At 34.4% G+C, this 19,845-nt stretch overlaps 1 protein-coding gene across 2 annotated transcripts in view; it reads left to right on the top strand.

The window, feature by feature from the left end:
• BAZ2B (bromodomain adjacent to zinc finger domain 2B) overlaps window positions 1-19,845 on the top strand; it is an 89,105-nt gene that overhangs the window by 11,456 nt on the left and 57,804 nt on the right. For both annotated transcript variants that reach the window (XM_024735990.1, XM_024735991.1), the window contains 7 exons: window positions 5,113-5,205; window positions 5,321-5,382; window positions 10,093-10,158; window positions 11,845-11,910; window positions 13,336-13,380; window positions 13,600-13,632; window positions 14,862-14,927. In XM_024735990.1, the coding sequence (XP_024591758.1) occupies window positions 5,113-5,205; window positions 5,321-5,382; window positions 10,093-10,158; window positions 11,845-11,910; window positions 13,336-13,380; window positions 13,600-13,632; window positions 14,862-14,927 (431 nt within the window). The remainder of the gene's footprint in view (window positions 1-5,112; window positions 5,206-5,320; window positions 5,383-10,092; window positions 10,159-11,844; window positions 11,911-13,335; window positions 13,381-13,599; window positions 13,633-14,861; window positions 14,928-19,845) is intronic.

Here is a 19,845-nt window from a genome sequence, read left to right on the forward strand (position 1 = left end):
AAAAGAAAAAAAAAAATGTACATAAATTGTTAACATTAAGTTCCCAGGCTATGTCTGACACAGAAAAAGCTGGCATAAATAAAACAGTCCTGCCCTGAGTTTGAGTTACTAGTTACAACTGGGAAGACTCTTCTTGTGAAGGGCTTCTTGTGAAGGCGATTCTGAATATATATCAGTATATGTGTTGGTGTCTTATACTCACAAGCATATATATAAACATATATATCAATGTAAAATAAAAGTTCAACAATAAGAACTAACTTAGAAGACTAACAGGATTTTACTTCTCATAGGTTCTCTCTGGGGGAAAAGCCTGACTTATTTGTTTATTGTAAACATCATAATGTTGACTTCTTTGTAGCTCCTTTGTTTTTGTTATGAAACAAATATCTATGACAAAAGCTCATAGAACAGAAAACTTTCTGTAAAAGATATTCGTGAGTGGAATCATTATTAACAGTTTTTTGTTAGGCTATCAGAGACTTGTATACATAAACTGTACATAAACTCCTATACACACATGCCTTCAAACACTCATATATATACATATGCATATACAATATGTTGTATTACATATATATCCTTTTTGATTTCTAAAATAAATGGCTTATAGTGTACATACTATTCAGCTTGCCTTTTTTTCCACTTAATTTATTTTGAACATCTTTCTGTATCAGCACTTAAAAATCAACCTTATGTTTTTAATGGCTGAATAGTGAGTGATACTGTGTATGATTCTACCAAACTTCATTAAATTAGTCTCCTTTTGGTGACTGTTCTAGCTATTCCTGACATTCGCTATCACAAACAGTGCTGCAGTAGTACATATTACACATATCTTCACATCCTTCTACAGGTATGGCTATCTATAGTATAAAATCCTAGAGACAGAATCTCTGAATCAAAGGGTGTGTGCGTTTTCAATTTTGGTAAATAGCAGGCAAATATTATCTCCAAAAAGATGGCACCAGTCCATACTTCCACCAGTGGCATGTAAGTTAACTGCCTGGTATGTAACTTAATGTTGTATAAGTTTTTCTCTGTCTTAGTATGTTTTTAAAATATTTTTAAAAGTTATTCTGTTTGGTTTCTATTAAGACGTTTATCTCCCTTGAATAGTTTTGAGTGAAGGTTAAAAATAAGTTAATATATTAACAGATACAGCCATATATGATGAGTTTTTAAAGTTAGTATTGTCAATAAACCACTGGCTCTTCTAAAGAATGTATAATAGTGGGGAATGTGCATTGTTTGCGTAAAATATGAAAGCTTGAAATTAACTGATGTCCAAAGTCTGGGCTCTTCATGCATGTTTTGCATATCTTATACAAATAGCATTAATACTTAGTATCCAAAATGGCAACTTTATATTTGAAAAAGTAACTAAATTTTTACAAAATAGAAGTTGATTATTCAACTTTTACTCAATGTTTTTTCTCCCTCTAGATTTCAAATTGGTTTGTATTCTGTTACATACTTTTCCCTTGTTGTATTATGTTGCATTTTGCAAATTATTTTACATTTGACCTTACTGTGTATATATGTTCTTTCTCGCATGTATATAAATGTTAAATATTTAACATTAGGTAAATAATAATTATTAATATGTACAAGCAAATGTGGTATAATATGCATTTTTTTTTCTTGGGAAGAAAAGAAAATAGCAATGAATCACTATCACCCCTTTTATTTCTAAAAGGCTTCTACATTAACAGTTTGAGGGGGTTATCCAAGGGGATTCTATAAGTTTCTGTTATATATTATCATCATACGTGGACTCAACTAGGCTGAACAACTGGACTTAATTTGAAGAAGGATTGAGAACAGTAAAATAAATGCAAACTTTGAATGTACTTTCAAGCATTGTGAAATGAGAGGTCTCTAATTTCTCAGGGAATACAAATAAGAATCTGACAAAGTTTGAATATGAAAAAATCTTTTAACCTATCTAAATAAACCTGCTTCTTAATTGGCCAATACCATTCATATCTCAGATTTTCTGAGATACCGCGTAACACTTGTCCATTTCGTACATTGTAGAATCTGAGATGCCCTAATCTGTGCAATGCCCCAGTATTTTAAGATGTTCCACTAAGGAAGAAAAGAGCTGCCAATTTTTACACACACTCTGATTTTAGACATGTGTAAAAATGCATCTTAGAATCAAAGAAGTGTGGTATATGTAAAATATCCCTAATTCTAAGTGAAAATAAACTTTATTTCAAAATAAATTTTTACCTTTGAAATTTAAAGAGACAAATTCTTCAACCATGAAAGATAGTTTTCAAATTAATATTTCAAATGCTCATTACAATAATAATATATTCAGGGCTTCCCTGATGGTGCAGTGGTTGAGAATCTGATGCCTGCTAATGCAGGGGACACGGGTTCGAGCCCTGGTCTGGGAAGATCCCACATGCCACGGGGCACCTGAGCCTGTGAGCCACAACTACTGAGCCTGCGCGTCTGGAGCCTGTGCTCCACAGCAAGAGAGGCCGCGATAGTGAGAGGCCCGCGCACCGCGATGAAGAGTGGCCCCCGCTTGCCACAACTAGAGAAAGCCCTCGCACAGAAACGAAGACCCAACACAGCAAAAATAAATAAATTAATTAATAAACTCCTACCCCCAACATCTTAAAAAAATAATAATATATTCAGCAACCATAAACCAAATAAATGAGAAGATATTGGGGGCAGTTTATTCCTCAGAGCCTGAGTGAATTTTCTTGGTCCCTAACTCATTCTCCTTCCTCCATAGTGTCTCTAATTTCTTTTAACATTTTTTTTCATGTTTTCTCCAACTGTTCATAACGTGAAAGTTAAGCTATATAAATTTTAAGTGATTAATCCAAATTGTATCTTCCTTGCTAAAGTGAAAAGATATGAGTTGAGCTTTTTAATGTTTTTCTTTTCCAGGAGTTTAAACATGAAAATTACTGTGAACTTGTGTGGAGTTTGAAATTGACTGATACATTCATATACAAAAATATGCCAATATATGTGATAAAAATTTCTTTATTATAAGCCAAACTTCTATTAGAAAGCATCAGTTTAGCTTGGAACAAAGCATCATACTTGTGCCACCTTTTCTAGGAAATTTTTTTTTTTAACCACTTAGCAACCCTTTACATTTTAAGGCAGATTTAGGTCTTTATATCAGAGTTCAGTGAAAGCCTTCAATTCTTATATGTTAAAAAATAATGTTTACCTGGATCTATCATAGATGAGAACAGTGTCCTGCAGGTGTATTATTATCAGAGCTTGCTAACTCTGCAGGCCAGTTGATACATTTTTATTTCCCAGAGTATTTCGTGAGCAGGAGAATCCTTTTTATGTGGCTCAGAAATTTTTGATGATGCTTAAAACTTCTTAATACTGAAAATTATTGGAAGATTGGAGGTATACTTTAGTATCAGCTTCTGTTTCATTGTTTATTAACACTTCAAGTTTCCTAGATAAAATCAAACCTTCTTATATCCCCTCCCCTTTTTTTAAGTCTTCATGATAGGAAATCAACCGTAGTAACCAACTGCACCTCAGCTGTTACAAGGACATAGGGTTAAGTTTCTTTCTAAAATCTCAAGGCATTTAAATTTCTCTAAGGGTTTTAGAAGTAGTAACATATAGACTGTGAAGTCAGAAAGTCCTGGGTGTGTATCTTAGCTCTGGTCTTTAACTTCTGGGAGCCTTAGTTTATTTCATTTGTAAGCTGGGCATAATGTTGCCTCTCATAAGGTTGTTATGAAAATTAAACAAGATCTTGTAAATGTAATACAACAGTTCAATAAATGGTGGAAGTTATGAGTAGAACTCAAGTGATTCAGGTAATCGTGTGATTACCTGAATCACACGATTACCTGAATCAATCACTTGATTAGGTAATCACGTCATTACCTAATCATATTCATTATTAGTGAATATAAGTTTCTTAAAATTCTTCACCTGCTACAAAGTTGAAAACAATGTCTAATGTAAAGTGGTATTTTCTAAAATGATTTTATGAATGATCCACCACTTTTATAGTTAGAAGTATTTTGATCAAGTTTGCCAGCAGAAGAAAAGTGTAACGTTACATGCTTTTCTATATCAGCTACCTATTGCCACATTAAGGCCAACCACAAAACCTCAGTGGTGTACAATTCTAAGCATTAACTATTTGTGCGGATGGAATGAGCTGGTGGCAAGTTAGGCAGTTAGGCATCTCTGCTGATCTTGGCTGGGCTTTTTCACATTAGTGGAGTCAGCTGCCTCCATGTGTCCCAGCCTCAGGCAGCCTAGCCCGAACTTGTCCTCATAGTAAAGGGCAAGGCACAAGAGTAAAAAGAGTAGAGAGTACAGGTATACTTTCAGACTTCTACTTGCATCACACTGTTTACATCCCATTGGCCAAAGAAGATCCCATGGCTGAACTCAAAATCAAGGAACAAGAAGATATATTCCACGCATGCGTTGATGAGAAGGGACCGCAAAGTCACATTACAAATGGCATGGATAGTCAAGGAATGAAGACTTGGGACCAGTAATTATGTCAGTCTATCCCAGTTTCATACATTTGTCCTTAAAAAGTATGAGAACTAGGTTGTCCTTAAAACTCATTGACATTCTGTACTCTTTATTTAGGAGATTTAGTCACTTTCCTTCATAAATGAAAATATCAATGGATTCAAAAATTTTACCATTTATATAGCGGACTGAAATGCTAAGTTTGGGGGCTTTGTTCTATTTTGGGTTCTCTTTCTTTTTTTTATGTATTTTGTTATTTTTAAGACTGAAGCTGCATCACTTTTTTTTACATATTAGCAGGTACTTTCATACTAAGTGAGGATTACATGAAATGTGAAAAAAATGTACTTATATTAGCCTTCGTGATGAGGATTAAGAGCGGCATCATTTTTCTTATGTATATGGGATCATATTCGATGAAATAGTTTGGCAATTTCTAGGGGAAATGAACATGACATTTTCTGAGGTTCTCCTACTTGGTATTTAATGTTTGGCAATTTTCTTAAAAATTATGTCCTTCATGATGATACCAGTTTCACAGGTATTGTTTTTAGGTTAGCAGTTATGTAAAGTTGTTAATAACATTCCTTGAAATTTTGTATTTTTCAGAAATAGCCAGGCAAGCAGCACAAATAAAGCTTTTGAGAAAACTGCAAAAGCAGGAACAGGCTCGGGTTGCCAAAGAAGCTAAAAAACAACGAGGTGGGTGATTTAAACGGTAGCCTAAACTTGAAGAGTGAGTATTGGGTAATTCATAAGAGGCATCTCTTCTTTGTTCCTTTTCTGATGATATCTGTGCCTTGATTTTTCATCATAGCAATAATGGCTGCTGAGGAGAAGCGAAAGCAAAAAGAACAGATAAAGATTATGAAACAACAGGTATGTTTATTCATTGGAACTGATTTTTAAAACACAGGCATTGTTTTGGGATCTGTATCTTTCTATGTGTACATTATTTTCATTTTGATTTCTGAAATAACTGTATTTCACATTAATGTTATGTATCTTATTTAGAAAGTTGTCCTCTTTCATTAGTTAAAATTCACCTCATTTTATTTTATTTTTTATTTATTTATTTATTTTTGGCTGCATTGGATCTTCCTTGCTGCACACAGGCTTTCTCTAGCTGCAGCAAGCGGGGGCTATTCTTCACTGCGGTGCGCGGGCTTCTCACTGCGGTGGCTTCTCTTGTTGCAGAGCATGGACTCCAGTAGTTGTGGCCCGTGGGCTCTAGAGCACGGGCTCAGTAGTTGTGGTGCACAGGCTTGGTTGTTCTGTGGCATGTGGGAAGTTCCCGGACCAGGGCTCAAACCTGTGTCCCCTGCATTGGCAGGTGGATTCTTAACCACTGGGCCACCAGGGAAGTCCCTAAATTCACCTCATTTTAAAGCGAAGTCTTCTACTTCCAAGTTTTTCTAAGAATTGATTACCACCGGAGCCTGTGCTCCGCCACGGGAGAGGCCACAGCAGTGAGAGGCCCGCGTACTGCAAAAAAAAAAAAAAAAAATTGATTACCAAACAGTAAATTGTATAAGTACTTTTAATATCCTGATAGACTTTGAATATAAGTTGACATCATGAATAACTTTCACACTTTTTAAATTAATGTATTAGTAAATGAAGGATATTCCTTAAATATTCAAATTTTAATAAGAAAAGTTGTTGTCCTAAAACATGTAAAATACTAGTAAAAAATTAAATTCAAGTTATATAGAATAAGGTTTGCCTCCATTGCTTGTGATTGCTTTCAGAGTTACTAAAAAATTACTGCAGTCATCTCTCAGTATCCACAAGGGATCGGTTCCAGGACCCCCATGGATACCAAAATCCACAGATGCAAGTCCCTTATGCAAAATGGTGTAGTATTTGCATATAACCTATGCACATCTTCCTGTATACTTTAAATCATCTCTTGATTATTTGTAATACCTAATACAATGTGAAGGCTATGTAAATAGTTGCCAGCATGGGACAAATTCAAGTTTTGCTTTTGGGAACTTCCTGAAACATGTTTTTCCTAACTTATCTTTGATCCATGGTTGGTAGAGTCCATGGATACAGAACCTGCAGATAAGGAGAGCCAACTACAGTGCAAAAAATGAAAAAAGCATCATTTCAGCAGCATTCTGTTGTATATCTACAATACCTCTCCTGTGTGTAGTTTTCGAAATTAAGTATAGGTAAATAAAGTAATTTTAAAATCCTTACAGGTAAAGTATTATATGACAAGATATTCAACTTTATTGAAGCTGGGAATGTGTACGCTACTCTCCCATCTCCGTATATTCACTGTAATCATTAAAGCAGAAAGGAAATGGGGGTAACTAATATTCTTTTAAAAAGTTTCAATGGCAAGTAGTTACTTCTGAGTATGAAATGAAGCCACTTGTGTTATTATATAAATAGCTGCTAAATAAATGGCTTGGATTGGATTTGATGTGGCTGTCTCGAAGGTTCTTTCCAGTATTGACTAAAGTCGTATGATTAGAAAGAGTTGATATGGAATTGGGATTCAGAATTTAGTTTACAGTCTGGCAGACTGTAAGAGTTGAATATGGGCTCTGCTACGTAAGAATTTTGTAACCTTAGATGAATTTCTTAACCTCTAAGTCTCTGTTTCCTCCACTGTGAAAGAAAACAACTGCATTATCTGAAGATTAAATGAGGTGATAAATGTAAAGTACATGCAACAGTGCCTGGCACAAAGCAAATGCTCACTTTTTAAAAGATGATATAAAACACCAAACTGCATAGTAAACTCTTTTACCGTAATTTAAAGTAGTCAGCAGTAAACTTGAATTCCTTTAGTTTGTTAATTCCAAATAGTTTGTTAATTGTCACTGCTAAAGACACTATAAGATTGACTTATAAATATCCAGTCTAATGAATGCCTTTATTAAAATATAAATATTTACTGTATATCACATATATATATAAATAAGTTTATGTTTCATTTTAAAGTGAAATACTATTGTTTCTAAATATTATACCTTTTTATAGCTCATCCTATTTCCTAATGGCTAGAGGTCCATCAAATCTTATCAGCACTTTAAATTCAGCTTTGTGACCCTAAAGTCTTGAAGTGGCTACAACCTAAATATACATGGTTTTTGCCGCTCATCAAAAAATCAGCTGCATAGCACAAGGAGATCAGCTCTGTGCTTTGTGACCACCTAGAGGGGTGGGATAGGGAGTGTGGGAGGGAGACGCAAGAGGGAGGAGATATGGGGATATGTGTATATGTATAGCTGATACACTTTGTTATAAAGAAGAAACTAGCACACAATTGTAAAGCAATTGTACTCCAATAAAGATGTTATAAAAAAAAAAAAGCATTGGAGAACCAACGTTTCAGCAACGTTGATACAAATGAGCTGATCATAGAGTTTTGTCAAGATATTTATCTGAGGCTAGTTTCAGAATACAATCTGACTTATTCCGTATTGCCAACAAAGTGAATCAAAGTATAGCTTAGGTCTACTCACATAGTCAGTTACATAATGCCTATTTTAAAGTCAGCTTTAGATCTAGAATAAAATAGTAGCATGTGCTTCTGGATTATTTTTTCCACCTAGTAGGCCAGTATCACCATATAGTCCTCAAGACAATATTCTGGAAGCTTACAGAAGCATTATTATGAAGCAGAAGGAACAAAAGCATTGGAATGTGACCAAGGCTCTGTATTTACTGTTTGATTTAAGGCCAAATATTTACTCTCTAGGAACTTTAGCTTTCTATTAGGTAAAAAGAAGATAATTTCAACTCTTTTCATGATCAATAAGATATTTTATGTAGAGTGCCCAGTTGAGGGGTTGGATACCCAATATTATAAAGTGAATCTGTATTATAGTAACTTATAAATAATGTTTATCTCTACTAATGCTAATGACACCACTACCATATATATGTGTGTGTGTATATATATGTCTATGTATGTCTATGTATGTATATATTGAGATCAATAACATCAGTGTACATAAAAAGAAATGTTTAAAAACGTTAAAGTATAGCTTGCAAAGGTACAGCTAGCATCTGGAAATTGGAACAGGTATTATAACATTGAGCAGTATAAAATGTGTTCGCTCTGGAAATCCTACGACAAATGCAATTTGCTAGTAGGAAAATTGGGGTGTTTGGGGGCAAACGATGTATTATTATTGAGTACCAGTTTGGGACTTTCAAAGGGGTTTCTGAACATGAAATTGTTAACATTGTGCTGATAGCATATGAGTTAATGTTTTTAAATCAAAATGTGAAGTTTTATCAAACTTTAATCACTGAATTCTAAAACAATAACTAGTACATTAAATTTAGACAATGTGAACACCAATTATGCCATTGGAATCATTCTCTAGAATGTTCAATTGTAATTAAGCCTTTTTAAAATAATATTACAGATTGTTTCTGAATTTGGCTTATTGTAGTAGTTAAAAGCAATGTAGGGCTTCCCTGGTGGCACAGTGGTTGAGAGTCCGCCTGCCGATGCAGGGGACACGGGCTCGTGCCCCGGTCCGGGAAGATCTCACATGCCGCGGAGCGGCTGGGCCCGTGAGCCATGGCCGCTGAGCCTGCGCGTCCGGAGCCTGTGCTCCGCAACGGGAGAGGCCACAACGGTGAGAGGCCCGCGTACCGCAAAAAAAGAAAAAAAAAAAAAAAGCAATGTAATATTATCATGTTATTCATCATGTGAAGTAAGAAATTACAGTATGGAAATTGTTAATGATAATCGATTTCAGTTGTGTGGCACCACACACTTTTTTTTATTATAAATTTATTTATTTATTTTGGCTGCGGTGGGTCTTCGTTGCTGCCCGCGGGCTTTCTCTAGTTGCGGTGAGTGGGGGCTACTTTCCGTTGCAGTGCGCGGGCTTCTCATTGCAGTGGCTTCTCTCATTGCGGAGCACGGGCTCTAGGCACGCGGGCCTCAGTAGTTGTGGCTCGCGGACTCCAGAGCGCAGGCTCAGTAGTTATGGCACACGGGCTTAGCTGCCCTGCGGCATGTGGGGGTCTTCCCAGACCAGGGCTCAAACCCGGGTCCCCTGCATTGGCAGGCGGATTCTTAACCACTGTGCCACCAGGGAAGCCCCTGCCACACACTTCTTTAAGCATTTTAAATTTATTCATGACATAGTGAGAGAGGGCAAACACCTCTCCCTATTTTATACAAGAGTAGTTATTCTTTGCTCAAGATCATCATATGAATGACAGTAACTCAGGACTAGCCTTAGGTTTTCTCACTCCTGATACACGATTTTTCTACTTTTCTGTCCTGTTTTTATTTAAAACTAAGTATAATTGTAACTGCAGATACTTATAAAAATTCACAGGCTAAATGAGTTTAGTTTATGTAGTTTCTGTATCCATATTTAGCATTTGTATTTTACAAATTGTTTTGAGAAATTTTATAAAGTCATATTAATTTGACATGAACTTACATATGATGTTAAACTAAACAAGTTTTACATCCACCATGGGCAACCTTTGGTAACTCTGTATTTATATCTCAACTTACTTGATTTGACTTAAATACTTTTCACCTAGATATTTAGTTTATTTTATTATCTTAAATTATTATAATTTTTTCTACAGGAAAAAATTAAGAGAATACAACAAATCAGAATGGAAAAAGAGCTTCGAGCCCAGCAAATTCTAGAGGTAGAATTCTTAAATGTGATGTGATTAAAGTAATATAGTCATATATTTTAAAGTCTCCAAAAATAAAAATCTTACCTACGTATTCTGTCACTTATACAAATTAATATGTCCATCAGAAACTCTCTTTAAGCATAATGCATAGAGTAAGACCTTATCTGATCGTTATTTAGCAGACTCATCTAATCCTAACAACCCAGGAAATAAGGCAAAAGAGAAGAAGAAAACAGGGAAACTTCTGAACAGCCAGTATAGGTGTCGTAAGGTTCATGTGCTGAAACTCGTGTTCTTTGCTTTTAGAAAACTCATTAGGACTTATAGTCAGATATTTAATTTAGAAATAAAACATTACAAGAGTGAAAGTAGAATTTAAACGTAGAAACAGTATAATCAGCTTGTTTTTCTGGCTTCTAATGTACCCTGCTTCCCCACAAGCTGATGGAATAGGACTAGAGGACATATATTGGAATCAGTAGAATGATAGCCGCAAGATAGCAAGGGAAAATACAGAAAAACTCCAACCAGCATGTATAGGGATTCAAAAGCCTACCAAGAGTCTGTAATCTTTTAGTTGAATAGCAGGCAATTTTCAACACCTTAGCAGCTGAAAGGCATTACTCTGTGGAACTGTACAGTATAATAACTGATGTTCAGAATAATTGCCCCAAGTCATCAAGAAAAAGCCAAATTATATTTAGTGTAGTGTGTCTAAACAGTATATGTCTCAAAATTATTTCCATCCAAAATAGTGAAAATAAACGTTTAATGTTCAAAATTGCTATAACCTCCCAGCTATTCAGGAAACTCTTGGTATAAACGATTTATTCCCTGAGGGTGTCAAATAGCTGAAGTGTTCTATGTTACATGATTATTCCTTCTAGAAATATACACATGTTTCCTTATCCATTTCAAATTAATTTTTAAAATCCAGATCAAAAGTACTCCTACCTTCAAGTAAATTGACAATAGCTACTGGATAGTTATCAAACTACTAGATAATTAATGACTTTAACATTATGACGCTCAGATTTGGTATCATGACCTTGATATTCAAAATGTACTTCATGAAAGATTAGAAGTTTCTGTTCTATCTTTTTAAAAAAACCTTGAATTTAATCACAATATACAGCTAGAGAAAATCAGATTTAATGTGTTTCATTTATATCAGCTGAGTAATGGATTACTTTATCTCAAATTTCAAATATTAAAAAAATCCAAATAGACATGTTCATTTTTAAATGTGTTACTGATTTATTATTTAAGTAACTTTTATTATCACTTAAAATCTATCCCATCTTCTAAATTTTTTATGATCATGTTTTACTTTTAAAAATCAGGAAAAAAAGGAAGAATTATATAAAATAATTTTTTCTGTGATTAAGTTTTAATGTAAAATAATAAACACTCAGTTATTTCAGACTTTTAATATAGAGTTTGAAGAAGTCAAGAAAAGCTGACATACTCTTATGAATTTAAGAATTTTTTATATCTTAATGCTAATTTATACATTAGAAATGAAATTAGTATGTTAAATACAATATTGACTGTGGGAAAATGTGTAATTGTTTACATATATGTTCCATGTTGTTTTGTACCTGTGAGGCATGTAGCTCCATTTTCAAGTCATAGGTTACTTTCAAGTTGCAGTGGTGCTGTTGCATGACTTTGAGACCTGTTTTGCATGCACAGGCAAAAAAGAAAAAGAAGGAAGAAGCAGCAAATGCCAAATTATTGGAGGCCGAGAAACGAATAAAGGTTAGTTTAGATGAGAATCAGTTTTCATTTTTCAAAAATAAAAGCTGTATGATATTATACCAGTATCAATTATATTAAAAAAAAGCCCTCCTCAAAATGACTATCTAAAAAAATGTTTAGCCCAGATAAAACATGTGTATAGTGTGTGTTTTTATTGTATGTATATTGTATGTATTTTTTTATATTTCGTTATACAGGTTATATGTGATAGTTTGAGCTCTTTAAATAGCAGACCAAATCAGAAATGCAAACTATTGCATAATACCTGTATATAGTTTTGATGGATAAGATCTCCCCAGAGCTATTTTGTATCATTTATGTTTAAGTTTCAAATTGTGTTCCAAATCCGATTCTCTCCTTAGATTATAACGTTCTCTTTGTTAATGTCTACTAACTGTTTTAACTATTAAAAAGTGAAAAGCCTACAGAAACAAAAACCTAACTTTATCAGCTATAATTTGCCAATAATAAAATTAGCCATTGTTATATATTGTAACTTGATGTGTTGTTTGGGGATGTTTTGGTTTTGATTTTCTGGCGTGAAACATAAGAGAGTTGGACCCTCACTCCCCCTCCAGCCTCCACCCCGACACACATTACACCCCTACCTTCCATTTTTTTCTGATAGTTATTTACTGAAATTGGGCAGCCATGTGGTCCTACCAGTTCAAGAAACAGCCACTACAGCTATATCTTATAAAACCAGGGAACTGTTTGTTACCTTTTTCTACATAGACTCTCTTACTTTGTTCTTTAAATTTCTACTCCTTTTCAAAATGGCTGCCCTTAATATTAATTAATCCGTATTTTATCTTTATAAAAAGATTCAAATTGGTGACATTCCCAGAACTGTTTATATTAAGCCCTACCCCTTTGGGATGGTGCCCTCAATCATAGGTGGGCATAAAAATCTCAAGCTTATTCCTTTTCTCTTGTCACTTTCATTCCTACACAGTGATGGAAATGATATAGATGCTGTTAATCCCAGAGTGTATTTAGGGATTTATATTCAGAGTGGAGAGAGTTTTAATTAGCTAGATTTGAGGGTTGTTTCATTATGTTTTCTTTCTTTTTTTTTTTTTTTTTTTTTTTTTTTTTTTTTTAGTGCCAGTTGTATCTGATATGCTCTATCTAGCTAGTCAGTTCAGTGAATGGGTCATTGAAGTGTGTCTACTATTAGGTCACTGAATTTTAACTCTAAATGTCTACTGAATAAGGATCCTTGCTCCTGTCCTACAGTTTTTATATATTAGGTAGAACCATATGAAGTTGCCACTATATAAGTAAAAAATTATTGGATGTTTGCAGTTTCATATGGTTCAACCTAATGGAAGACTATAGAATCTCAGAAAAGGAACTTTTAATACTTGTTGCGTGTTCTAAATTTTCCCTAAAAATCCATCTTAAAAGTTTCTTATTTTTAAGGAAAAAGAAATGAGAAGACAACAAGCTGTTCTTCTAAAGCATCAGGTCTGTAGACACATAGTTATACAGTTGTCGAAATGTACATTTTATAATTTTTCTTAAATCTATTTTTGGAAAAATCTTCAAGATATTTTCTTTAAAAGTTCCAGTATAATTCCTGCTTAAATTCCTGGTTTTGGGATTGGTGTCTTTCGGGGGGTTAAAAATTGGTTTCATGACTCTGTGATTTCTGTTTCATAATGTTGTGCCAACTCTTTCTACCAGGAGTTGGAGAGGCATAGACTAGATATGGTATGGGTATGTTTATTTCTGTACATCTAACACCGCATTGTGATTTGGTTGTGATATGGTTGTCATAGCAATGCATAAAGTGTAGCACTGGCTGCTGTCATATTACATACTGCTGCATGGCTTTACAGCACAGTGCATTGCATACATCTGCTTGTCTGTCTATAAAGAAATATGGTACATTTCCAAGATTTTCAATTGAATTGGGCAGGCCTTACATAAGGCTGCTGTCTAAAAGTTTACGTTACTGATGTCACAGTGAAAGTTGGATCACTATCCAATTAGATACGACTATGACCCATATTCTCCCATCATTCTAGATGCAAAACTGCCATTGAATACAATGGGAATTTTGAGTTAGGTTGATGAGAGAATATGAAATATATTCTGGTTTTATGGACAAATTTTAGAAATTTTTAGAAATATCCCTTTGGGGGAACCACGTATATTTAATCAAAAAGAATGATTCAGTACTATAGCTATGTGACTTTTTTATTTTAAAGTAAAATGAGACTATCGAAGTAAGCTAATGCTTACCTTATTTTCATACTGTGCCTTTTGGATTCCACTGACGAGCCCGTGGTGCAGCTTTTGTGGCTTTAAATAGTGCATCAAGTGGCAGACATCAGTAAACAGGAATATCCCATTTCATTGATGTTGTTATATGAATCATGCCTATAACAGCTTGAAAAAAACTTTCTAATTTGTCGGTGGCTTATTGGATTTACAAAATGATAGTGTACTTGAAATAAAAATAACTAATTCTAAAGCCATGAAGTAAAAGTGAATACAAATCAATTTCTACCTGATCTAAAAATTTAAGAACAGCACAACCTTTGGTTTAATTGGCTGTAGTACATATTTGTGGTTTTTCTAATAGCAGATGTAAGGTAACTGACCTGTTCCAGCCAACCATTATGCTTTTTGTTCTGCCAGCTTTTGAAGGAGCATCACAACTGACCATAAGTAAACCTTGTATGCTTCTGTTTACACTGTCTCCATGTTCATTGCTTTACCTTTTTGCTTTTGATTGTTCTTGTATTTGCTTTCTAAACCTGAACTAAAACATGCACAGACTGGCCATTCTTGTCTTATATTTAGTATTTACTGTGACTTGTCTATAAATGCTAAACATGCTATACCGAGTTTTTTTGTTCTGTTTTGTTTTGTTTTTCCATTTGAAAATCAAACTATTAACTATGGTTGAGTTATATTCCTAATTTTATCTGGCCTAATAGGAACGAGAGAGAAGGAGACAACATATGATGCTTATGAAAGCTATGGAAGCGCGTAAAAAAGCAGAAGTAAGTGTATGTTTCTGGAAAAATATTATCTTGTCATAAATTAATATTTTTTCTTAAAACATTGGCTCTTCAAGGTATAGATTTTTTGGAGTAGGGATTGTCATGATTTACCGACTCTCATAAGCAAACTAAAGGTTAGAGATAGTAACCAAGTGTTAGAACATAAAAGGATCCATAGGATGGATTCCAATGTATGAGTTAATTTTCTTGGCTAAGATTTTAATTACCTTTTTAAAATATAGTGAATGGCATTCATTTGGATAAAATGAATTCTTCTTACTGTGACCAGAGTTTCACAAAATTACAGCATGCCTAGACAAGTCCTATGTGTCCTAATTCAAACATCAGTCAGTTCAACCGTGGACTTCTGCCCTCAAAATTACTCTTTAGCATTCTATGTGTAAAATTAGGCCTAAATACTATCTTTGAAATAGACTTTTACCATATACTTCAGAATAAGAAAATTATTGCAATAAGTCAAAATGAACTTATATGGATGTTAATAGAAATCACTTAAAGGTTAAAAAAATGTTACAAAGGAATGCATTCTGAATTAAAACAGTTGAATAGAGGTCTGGCCATTATAACCAGGGCTTTGGAGTTTCAGAGACTCAGATACCTATGATGGCTCTAAACCAACTTGCTTTGAGCTCGTCAGGTTATTTCTTCTTTAAAATTGAGATAATGATTCTGGTAGGATTATAAGATTATCAAGTGGGATAAGCATTTAATAAATAATAATTAATGAAAATGAGACTATTTGGTCTAGAAGTTGAGTGCCCTATATTTCAGTTTTTTAGCCTCAGCTGTGGCTTAAACTCTCATTACAGATTTCTGATATGAAGGCACAGTATGTGTATTGTTTAGGAACCTGGACATTGTAACCAAGTGATCAGGATTTGAATTTTAATTTCAGTACATTCCAGCTATATGACCTTGGGCGAGTTATTTAACCTCTCTGCGATTCAGTTTTTTCATCTGTAAAATGGAGATGATACTAATTCCTATTTCATAGGGTTTGTAGTTATGATTAAATGGGTGTGTGTCTATATGAGCGTATGTGTAAAGTTCTTGGAACGGTGCCTGGCACCACATAGTGCCTACTTACTTATCATAATAAGTTATTTATTACTATGTAGGTGTTTTTTTCCTTACTTGTTAATTATCCAGGGCCACTGACACCCTCTACACCTAACACAACAAGGGAATCTACACAAGGATTTATAACCACAATCTCTGAAAAATGACAGGCAGGGAAAGAGAGAGAGGTGACAGATTCCAGGATTGGGCATGGCTGCGAACTCTGTTCCCTTCTGAACACAGTGGCGGGAAATGTAGGGAAGGGGATTAATTAAAATTCTAAAAGCTCGACCTAATTTTCTCCTATCTGGAGAGATGGGAACTGAGGGAATAACTCAGGGGAAAGACCTGGAATATCCCTCAAGAGTCAAGTTCTTCCCTGCCAGGTATTCCTCTTACCAGAAGGACCAAGAAGAGCCAGGGCTTGTTATTCTGATTTTTCCTCTTGGAGAGGAAAGCTAAAGAAAGGCAGAATAATGAAAATAGCCAAGAGCATTATCTCCAGATGTACTAGGATTTGGTAGAAGGGGACACCCAAGAGAATAGTAAGGATAAGATCATCCGAGGGAGTGAATGCTCAGGTTAAGAGGTACCCAAAATGCCCAAAAGTCATGACCTCTCTCACTGGTTTTTTTATATTTGCTCTGTGGCCTGGGAGGAGAGTAAGAAAAGCTGCTGAAGAGAGGTGAGTAAGATCTGCATTGAGTGGAAGGTAGCAGCCATGGGATAAATGAAGATAATTCAAATGAAATCTTCTAAGAATCTCTCAAGACCCAAGAGCATCTTTCATGGGAAAAGGATATACCCTTGACTAGATAGAGTGAAATCAGGTACACTGCCTTCCAATAAAACTTGGAAAGGGATATGAGAAACCGGGTACAGCTCTCCCTCTTCTAGCTACCTTCATCCTCAGAAAAAAGGAACATGAATAGCATACAAAATACTCTTTAATTTGAAGTACTTTGAAACATAAAAACAATTATCAGATAAAGTGAGAAGAAACTAAAGGAAAATTAACCCACCTACATTGGAGCAATGCAAGTTCGTGATAGGGCTGCCCATATCAAGCATGAGTAATTAGAAAAGAAATGCAAGAAAACTATGCCAAAATATCAAACCAAAAATATATGTGTGTACGCACGTGTGCATGCATGTATACATAAAGTAACAGCTTAAAGCATAATAACTTAAAGAACCTGTTTTCCCTGCTTTCATTCTTGCTTTCCTCAGCACACTCCCTATGCATTCTCCACAGAGTAGCCGGAGTGATCTATTCAAAAAAGAAACCAGATTATATCTGTATAAACCCTATCCAGTGGCTTCTCATTACAATAGTAATAAAGTCCAAATTCCTCACCAATGACATATCAGACCCACATGCTCTGACCTCTGCCAACCTCTCCAACTTTACCTTATACAATTTGTACCTTATGTACTATGTTCCAGTCATTTTTGTCTTTTTATTATTTCTAAACAAAGGGTCTTTACTGTTGCTGTTCTTCCACTGAATATTCAAGTGGTTCTTATCTATTGTTCAGTCATAGGTCAAATATTAACTTATCAAAGAGGCCTTCCCAGAACAGAGTACATTATATGTTTTCTGTCTATATAATTTTCTTTACATAATAATAATAAAGTCATTTTACTTTATTCTAGGTGGTTTTCTTTTTTTAAGCACTTAGGAACTATTATTTAAAATAACAATACAATAACATATGTTACAAATAATCCTTTATCAGGATGTTTGAGAGAATCCTATAGGTAAAGCTGAATTCTTAAAATGTTGTTATCCTCTGATAACTATAGACCTGTGAACAGGACTAGAGAATTTTACCAGTTATTCAGATTTTTTTTTTTTTTTTTTTTGGCCACACTGTGCGGTATGCAGGATCCTAGTTCCCTCCGACCAGGGTTCAAACCGCGAACCCTGCATTGGGAGCCGTGTAGTCTTCTTAGCCACTGGACCACCAGGGAAGTCCCCAGTTATTCAGATCTTAAATTGTGTTCCTCTACTGAATGATACCTATAGATCTTAGTAATCAACTAAGTATGTTTTCACATTTCTTAAAAGACTATTGTGTACACAGCATTAAATTAGATGCTGCAGGAAAAGCAAAAAAATTAAAGATGCTTTTTATCATATCAGAGAGAGAAATCTTTACAGTATAAACAGTTAAGCAGTGACTAGGCATATATTTTTACTGATAATCCAAACTTTCACCATATCTTTTACATAAACTTACACCTCCGTGAATATTAACAAACCCTTCCTATGTCTATTTGTTCATTTCTTCGTTATTAATGTGCATGAGATGTAACTAGAGTAATGCCAGTAATGGGCACATCTTGGCTTCATATTCTGCCTCTTATTACCTCCTAATAGCTCAACTGCAATTTTTTCTGTTATTAACTGTTAAAAGAACAAACTTTATTGTAAAGTTAAAGCCATATGATACTTAGGCAGGGCCAACTCAAAATTCTAAAATAGCCTATGTGTAACCCTTGATTCTAAACTTTAATACCTTTAGACATTTAATTATTAAGTTGTGAAGAAAAAAATAAGATAAACAAAAATGCTGATGTTATAGGTAATGTTTATAGAATTACGAGGTTAAAAAATTAATTGCTTTCACCTTGTTAATTAAAAATCTCTTATAACATCTGAATTTATTCCAAGAAACTCCCATAGTCATCAAAAAGGTAACACAAACACCATTTTTATGTTTCTTTGTGTACACTACACTGATCTTACTTTTTGATTTAGTGTTAACTTATTTTTCACTAAAAACATCCCAAATTTATATTGGTCCCCTAACTTAGGAATCTAATTTCTATAGTTTTTCCTTTATATAAAGCTATAATTAATAAGAATATTCAGACATATAAATTACCTTACTTATTATTATATTAATTTTAGTGTATCATCATAGTTCATAAATATTTTTATTATATAATGTAAGAAAGGATAATCTTTAGCTTCATGAATAAAAAAGGCTTATGTCCTAGTACAATTCAAGTCTTACAATATATTTGTGCTCTCATTATTACTAATCACTGGAAACTTAGGTTGGTTTAACCAGTGTGACAAAGTTGCTCAAAATCTCCTGTTTCATTTATAAAAACTTCAAACTATGTCAGTCACAAGTTTATAAACACTTTACTCATATTATCTGAATAATCAACCGTAGTACCCGTAACAGAGTCTTTTGTATATGTATCTCCCCGAGGACCAATAAACAACAAAAGGTTGTTAAACATGCGTCTATTACAGAATGACTATGTCAGCACTTTAGGAGACAAAACCATAAAATAGAAGAGAGTAGTTCAGGTTTCAGAAATCATCTAATAATTATCAGGCATAAAAAATGTATCACCCATTCAATGATTCAAGTCATGAGAATATTTTATAATCCTATATTTATACTAATCATTACTTAGTGAAGAATAAAAAGAATTGCTCATGTAGACAGTTTTGTTTAAACAAACCCATTTTTCAGTTGAAGATATAATAAATGTACTTATATGACATACTTGTGTATTGTACTTTATATAATGTACTTAATTTCAATTTTAAAATTAAATTGTCTTTAAAAACATGTAAGGACTTCCCTGGTGGCACCGTGGTTGAGAGTCCGCCTGCCGATGCGGGGGACACGGGTTCGTGCCCCGGTCTGGGAAGATCCCACGTGCCCTGGAGCGGCTGGACCCGTGAGCCATGGCCGCTGAGCCTGTGCGTCCGGAGCTTGTGCTCCGCAACGGGACAGGCCACAGCAGTGAGAGGCCCGCGTACCGCAAAAAAAAAACCCAAAAAAAAACCCCATGTAAAATGATTTTATAT

This window comes from Neophocaena asiaeorientalis, unplaced genomic scaffold (genome assembly GCF_003031525.2).
Source record: "Neophocaena asiaeorientalis asiaeorientalis breed wild unplaced genomic scaffold, Neophocaena_asiaeorientalis_V1.1 scaffold72, whole genome shotgun sequence".
NCBI classification, from domain to species: Eukaryota; Metazoa; Chordata; class Mammalia; order Artiodactyla; family Phocoenidae; genus Neophocaena; species Neophocaena asiaeorientalis.